Raw genomic sequence first — 7,332 nt, forward strand, 5'->3', positions numbered from 1 at the left:
CTCAGAGTGAAAAGGAGAATGCAAAATATCAGTGATTTCTACACCGATCACACCGAAATAACACTAGTCTGGACCTACTGGGTTAAAGAAAGTACGTTATTTAAATTGTTTACCTGTGTCTTACATTTAAAAAACGTGGCTACTGGGAGCGTGTTGTGCATCCACGTGGCTCGATGGCATCTCTATGGGGCGCCGTGTGTGGCTCCAGAATGCCTAAGCAGGGACTGAGCGAGGAGTGTAATTTAAATGCACTGACACTCAGGACGTGCCCTGTGGTTAAGCGGCGCGCGACGTGGTTGAGTCTCAACTTCCGCAGTCCGACACGGGAGTCCCTGGCCGTGCGCGGCTACTGTCATTTGTCGCGTGGCTAATACGACAGGGGAACTGAAGTGCAAATGTTGTCACATCTCACATGTGCATAAAAGCTGAACCAAATAAAGCATTTTTATGGAGTGCAGCTCTACCGCTTGAGGAGAAACCCATTTCACTGCGGATGTGGATAATTTAGCATCCAAACAGGGATGTGCGTAAAGCATGGAATGTACTCTGCATCGCTGCGACTTCGTGCGACAGCAAGAATGTAAAACATCTCCTTGATAACTTTCTATGTTGGTTACGTATGGAGATAATGCTTTGGATGCATGGGGTGAAATAAAATAAAATATCACGAACACTAATTTTACTGGAATCTTTCTATTCTTTTCAGCGTGGCTGCTAGAAAATCGCAAACTACATTACGTGGCAGAAAATAGCATAGCCAACCCCTGAACGCCCACACCACGCAGCAGTCCCACTCCTAGGTATCCACCCAGCGGGACGGGAGCAGGGACTGGACCAGACATGCGCACACCTGCGCTCATAGCAGCAATGTTCCCAACGGCCCAAAGCTGCTAACGCCCCAACCGTCCATCGACAGATGATGGATAAATACAATGTGGTCCAGTCAGACGATGGAATAGTATTCAGCCCGAAAAAGGAAGGAGCTTCTGACACCCTACAATACGGGTGAACCCTGAGGACGTGATGCTCGGTGAAGTAGCTGGACACAGAGGGACAAATACTGCATGATTCCTCTTCTATGAAATATCCAGAATGGGTAAATTCACAGGGACAGGAAGTAGATCACAGGTTACCAGGGGCTTGGGAGGGTTGAAAGGAGAATATGGAGTTCTTGCTTACTGAGCAGAGTGCTTCTGCCTGGGGCAATAAACAGTTTTGGAAACAGCACAGCTGTGAATGTACTTAAGCCACGGGACCGCACACTTAAAAAGGGTTAAAACGGCAAAGTTTATGTCATAGATATTTGACCACATTTTAAAAAGTAACGTAACCTGGCAAGAACTCCTGAACTGTACGCTTTAAATGGGTGGACCGTACGGGATGTGGGTTATATCCCAAAGAAGCTGTTTCAAAACCTGGTGTCGGAGGCCGGCGGGCTCCTCCCTTTGGGCAGAGTGGGCACACACCTCCAAAGGCCTAGCGGGGGGCCAGGCAGGTGGCCCTCTGTGACCAACAGGGAGCAGAGTGTGGACTTACATGTTCATGCCAACGTTTCTGGAAAGAAAGCCAAAAAACAGGCCTTCGGGGAGACAGCCGGAGGCAGGAAGGGGGAGAAGGCTGAACTCTGACCATCGGCCACCGTGTACGGTCAGGCTTTTGGGCTGTGCACATACAAATGTCATTCAAATGAATGTAGTTTCTCCTCTTCAGTAGGGGCCCAGGGTTTATGGCAGCCCCTCCTAGGAGACAGAAGCCCTTGGCAGTGACCTTGAGGAGCACAGACTGGGAGGGGTGTGGTGGGAGGCCAGTGCGGAGGTCCCACTCAAGTCGAACCCCAAACATTTGCTTCTAGAAAAGGACTGTAAGATGCCACGGAGCCGGGTCACCACAAGATCAGGAAAGAAAACCCGAAAAGCAAAACAAAAGCCCCACTGCCTCCCAAGTCCTCTTTTCCCACCGGGCAGGGCTACAGGGAACTTGAACTTAGGAAGAGTGAGGGTCTAGGGCGCGTGTGGGGGCGGGGTGCAGTGGGTTCCTAATCCAGAACTCGGCCAGACGGACCCTCCATTTCCCCTGGTTTGGCAAATCAATCAGGACTTCCGACACCCCACTCCAACTCGCTCCATCTTGGACCCAAGAAGACCCCCGTGGTAGGCCAGGAGATTCTTCCCAGGGGCATCTGATATCTTTAACCCTGGAGCCTACCTGGGGGCAGCGTGCGGGGGCGAGCGGGAACCGAGAGGTTTAGGACTGAGCTCGGCCGGTCTCCCAGGGTGTGCATGACGGGGCACCAGGGAGAAGGAAGTACACCTCTAGCTGCAGCACAGCTCAGGCCAGCCCTCAACCTGGCCTCAGGTGACCCACGGTGTCCTGTTCTAGGTGCCAGGTCATCAACCAAAAGCACGCTGTGGGCTCCCCTAATCACCACTTTCAGATCTGATAACAACAGGCGGGAGCACATGTATTCACTTTGCATCCAGACCCAGTGCATGCGACTGAGCCTGCTGGAGGAAGGCAGGGACAGAGCCACTAAAAGATCCTTCCCTGCGTATCTGAAATTCAAATTTATCTGCGCATCAGTATTTCATCAGAAGCCTCCCGAATAAGTCTCTAGATGGACATCTTTGGGGTGGGCACACTAAATGCTGGAATTTAAGGCACTAGAACCGAGCTAGGCTGGAACCGAACCTCAGAGCAGCCATTGCTGGCATTCCCAGCTCTGTCCCTGGGCTTCAAGAACAGCTTGCTCAGGTGCCTCCCACTCAAAACCCTCCCAGCCCCAGCTCCAGCGCCTGCTCCACCCCATCCAGCCCCACCCTAGACTAGCCCCAACCACAACCCCATCACAGCCCCAGCCCAGCTCCAGCCGGACACCGCAAGCACAAGTGTAGGAAGCATCCCTCCAACACTGGTCAGAGAGGGTGAGCCGGCTCGGAGCAGCCCAACGTGCGAGCAGGGTCCAGACAGAGGTGTTGGTAGCCTTGAGGGCCCAGGGTGGGGGTCTGGATATTCACCCGAGCAACACCACCCAGAGAGAGTGCATGGGCGGGAACGTGGGAGATGCGCTAGTGTCCCAGCGGCCCCGCAGCTGTCATTTTGGGCAAGGGAACAGCGAGGGGAGGTGGCTCGGTCCCTCCCCCGCACTGACCCCCAACGCCTTCTCTCCCCCGCCCTCGCAGACCGTGCCCTGCTGCAGGGCGCCCCGGACGCGGTAGAGCTGCGCGAGCTGACGCCCTGGGCCGGGCGGTCCCCGGGCCCGCGCCGTCGGGCAGGGCCACGGCGGCGGCGCGCGCGTGCGCGGTCAGGGACGCGGCCGTGTGGGCTGCGCGAGCTCGAGGTGCGCGTGAGCGAGCTGGGCCTGGGCTACGCGTCGGACGAGACAGTGCTGTTCCGCTACTGCGCAGGCGCGTGCGAGGCGGCCGCACGTGTCTACGACCTGGGCCTGCGGCGCCTGCGCCAGCGGCGGCGCGTGCGGCGAGAGCGCGTGCGCGCGCAGCCCTGCTGCCGCCCGACGGCCTACGAGGACGAAGTGTCCTTCCTGGACTCGCACAGCCGCTACCACACGGTGCACGAGCTGTCGGCGCGCGAGTGCGCCTGTGTGTGACCCTACCTCACAGGGCCGGCCAGACGGCGGCCATTCCCTCCCCGCCCGCGAAAGCCCCGCCCGACGACACTCACCGTACTGCCTGGCACACTGCGACAGACTGCCCTTGCGCGGGACACGCCGGCGAGGCTTCGGCACTCTCGCGATAACTGTACGGAAATAAAGTGTGGAACGTCGCTCCGCTGGTGATTCTGCGCCCGGCTGTCCGCCTGTCGCGGGGCACGAGGGCGCGTGGCCAGGTGGCGCCATCTCCGGCGGGAAAGGCGGCATGCGTGCGGGTTCCGCCTGCAGGATGGCGCGACGCCCCCGCGCGCTTTCGGGGAAAAGGAAAGCGGTGCGACGAGGGTCCCGCTTCCGGGGTACCGAAAGGAAAGTGGATGAACGGGGGCGCTGCCCATCGTCGCCTCCGTGCAGGGCCCTGTGCTCATTCCCAGCGTGTCCCCGTCCCCCCTCCACGCAGCGTGTGATTCAGGGGACAGAAGTGTGAGAACGGAGGCAGGAAAGGAAGGTGCGGTCACTCTGCAGAGGAGGAGACTGAGGGCCAGGTGGGCCCCGACCTCACGCCACGGGCATCCTCAAGCCTGCTCAGCCCCCGCCGGAGTGAACGCTGGGCCGCTGTCTCCTTTCACTAGCCAAGAATACATGCGCGCTGCCCATCTCCCTGAGGGGACAGGTCCGGGGCGGGCGCCAGGCCCCTCCAGCCCGGAACCGGCGCCTGCCAGGCAGAGCCCGTCCTTAGGGGTTTAGGTCCGGGGCAGGGGCGAGCATACGGCCCTGGCGGGAGCTCTACGAACGATTTACGACGATCCCCCACGGGGGATGGAAAATTCCGCGCAGTGTTTAGATTTGCTCGCGGTGACACCTTGATGCTTGGCAGGCCCAGGACGGTGTGGGCCGCTGAGTGCCCAGAGCCCAGGCAGGAATGGGCTGGTCCCCGCGGTCCGAGGAGGGGCGGGGAAGTGGGCGGGCGCTGCGAGCCCAGGGCTGGCACCCGAATGAAAGGCCAGAGGGCGTGTACCCCTCCCGTCCTGGCCCGCCGACTAGGGGCTCCCAAGGGAGCCTCCCCTTCCCTCCTTCACTGTTCCCCTGAACCGGCCTCCTCCCCTTTCCCACGCATCTGAGTCCAGCACCACGCTCTAACCACCACATCCTTTCCAGACCCAACCCTTGTCCGGAAGCTGGAGGGCTCGAATCGGAAGCTCCCCCCGGGCAGAATCACCTAGCCAGGCAGGACCATCTCCCAGCTCCTTGCTCCCCAGGCCCCAGGTTGCAGCTAGAGTAACTCAAGGCAGCCAAGAGGTGGGACTTCCTGGGACCCCTGAGAGCAGGCCCCAGCCCGTGGGTGCTCTGCTTGGAGGGTAGTTTCAGGACCAAGGCTGGCTTGGGTCCCCCTCCTGCCCCCACAGTATTCTGACTCTGAGATGGGGGTGGTGGAGGCCTCCACTGTTTGAGCTGACTCAGAGTGTGTGCGTGTGCGTGCGTGCGCCTATCTGTAAGTGCGCGTGTATGAGTGCGCGCATGCACGTGCATATCTGTGAGTGCATGTGTATGAGTGTGCGCATGCACATGCTTTTCTGTGTGTGAGTGCGTGTGTGTGCGTGTGTCTGTGTATCCCCGCGAGGCCTTCCCCAGATTTAACATCCCAACCACAGGGCTCTGGCTTAGCCCACCAAAGAACTGAAGCATAAACAGAGCTGTCCCCACAGGCCCCCAAGGTCCCCCAGGATATGCACGCCACCCCACACACACACACACACACACACACACACACACAGACACGGCACAGAGACTGCTGCCCATGGGGCTGGACAGCATCACATAAACCCACAGCCCGCATGCTCACACGCTCATGTGTCATTCACGCTGGAACTGCACACTCAAGGGCACCCGAAGTCACCGGTCTTCTGAAAAAACAACACTGGCTCTCGCATTCTGTCACACGTCCACGCACACACACGCTGCCGGCTCCACGCCCCACGTGATCGTCACCTGTCACAGACACTCAGCGCTCCCCCCGCGTCCTCCTTCCCGGGGCGGTCCCTGCCCTTCCCCTCTCCTTGCGCTGTGTAGGCGGTCCCCTTGTGCCAGCCCTGCCCCACGACGACCCCAAGACAGCCTGGACCCCACTCTGCAGCCCCTCAGAACCTTGCCCTACCCACTGCCTCCCAAGTCCTCTTTTCCCACCGGGCAGGGGTACATGGAACCTGAACTTGGGAAGGGTGAGGGTCTAGGGCGCATGTTGGGGCAGGGTGCAGTAGGTTCCTAGTCCAGAACTCGGCCAGACAGACCGACCCTCTGTCCCCTCTAGTTTGGCAAATCAATCAAGACTTCTGACACCCTACTCCAACCCACTCCATCTTGGACCCAGGAAGATCCCCATGGTATGGCCAGGAGATTCTTCCCAAGGGGCAGATACCTTTACCCCTGGAGCCTACCTGGGGGCAGCGTGCGGGGCCGAACGGGGACCAAGAGGTTTAGGACCGAGCTCGGCCGGTCTCCCAGGGTGTGCACGACGGGGTACCAGGGAGAAGGAAGTATACCTCTAGCTTCATTTCAGCACAGCTCAGTCCAGCCCTCAACCTGGCCTCAGGTGACCCAGGATGTCCTGTTCCTGGAGTCTGTCCATCAAGCAATACCAAACTTTGCCCACATCACTGCTGTAACATTCCGCGGGATGGTGCCGAACGTTCGTGATGGAGTCACCGTCGTGAGTCTTATGTGGCTTTTAGGATACGACTGACTCATTCACATGTGGAAAGGCTAATAACGCAAGCCACTGGTCTCAAAGGGGGTCTGGGTGTGGGGTTCCCAGGGCTTCCTCGTACAGGGGGCACGTGAGCTGAATTTCAAGCTTCTCCACCTTCACTTTCGCCAGATCCCACCCCCTGGTTCATTTAACAAACATTCCTTGAGTCCAAGCTACATGTCAGGCCCAGGGATATGTAGGGAGCAAGGAGGTGAGACAGACAACACGTTCGGAACGTGTGAGATAAAATTACAATTAGCATAAGGTGATGAGAGCGTCACCTGGTCTGGACTTCATGGACATATGTGATCTGTGAGCCAAAGCCCCACAGAGTTCTCAAAGTAAAAAGGAGGGAGGACCATTCCAGGCAGGGATCCGCCTGTGCGAAGGCCCTGAGGCAGCGAGGAATTTAGGATGGAGGGAGTTCGGCAGGGATGGCTGTCCATGCGCCGGAGGTGAGGTTGGAACCAGCACGAGCCCAGGCCACAGGAGCCGCATCCGGAGCACTCAGAACAAGGGCGATCAGGACCAGGCGAAGCTTCAAACAGGGCAGTCCCCTGGGAGCCGCTCAGAGGCGGGAGTCCGGGCTTGGGAGAGGCTGCTGCAAGTGGGCTGAGGCCGGGCTCTGGCTCCCAGGAAGCCACATCCCTGTTCCCAGGTAGGCGACTGTTTCTGTGGGGCTGCTTCACCCTGCCTGGAGTGCCACCATCTGTGCGTCCAGCAAGTCCCAGACTGGCTGAGGTCCCAGGAGACTGGGATCTTCCAGGGCAGAGCGCTCCACAGAAGATGCTGACTCAAGTCTCTTCACAGTTCAGGCTTTGGCAGGTGGAATCATCTTATTAAAATATAACTTGCGGAGCTGTCAGTCTTCATTTCACCGTGTCCTAGATGCCTGGCCATGACTTCAGCCTTCCCCCAGCCACCTGCTGACATGGAAACCAAGGTCCAGGGAGAGGGGTCCTTGCCACATGTCACTTGGAGC

At 58.7% G+C, this 7,332-nt stretch overlaps 1 protein-coding gene across 1 annotated transcript; it reads left to right on the forward strand.

The window, feature by feature from the left end:
* The first annotated feature begins 2,279 nt into the window (after nucleotides 1-2,279).
* LOC120615468 (neurturin-like) lies at nucleotides 2,280-3,673 on the forward strand. The gene is made up of 2 exons (XM_039878552.1): nucleotides 2,280-2,355; nucleotides 3,180-3,673. The coding sequence occupies exons 1-2, from the start codon at nucleotides 2,280-2,282 to the stop codon at nucleotides 3,602-3,604; spliced, it is 501 nt and encodes a 166-aa protein (XP_039734486.1). The 3' UTR covers nucleotides 3,605-3,673.
* Nucleotides 3,674-7,332: the final 3,659 nt, after the last annotated feature.

Source organism: Pteropus medius, unplaced genomic scaffold (genome assembly GCF_902729225.1).
Source record: "Pteropus medius unplaced genomic scaffold, Ma_sr-lr_union100, whole genome shotgun sequence".
NCBI lineage: Eukaryota > Metazoa > Chordata > Mammalia > Chiroptera > Pteropodidae > Pteropus > Pteropus medius.

Bases quoted from the DNA above. Each gene is read 5' to 3' on its own strand.
- LOC120615468 (XM_039878552.1), top strand. From the start codon at position 2,280: ATGACGGGGCACCAGGGAGAAGGAAGTACACCTCTAGCTGCAGCACAG. The intron at 2,356-3,179 runs GTGACCCACGGT...CCGCCCTCGCAG, and splicing joins AGCCCTCAACCTGGCCTCAG to ACCGTGCCCTGCTGCAGGGC.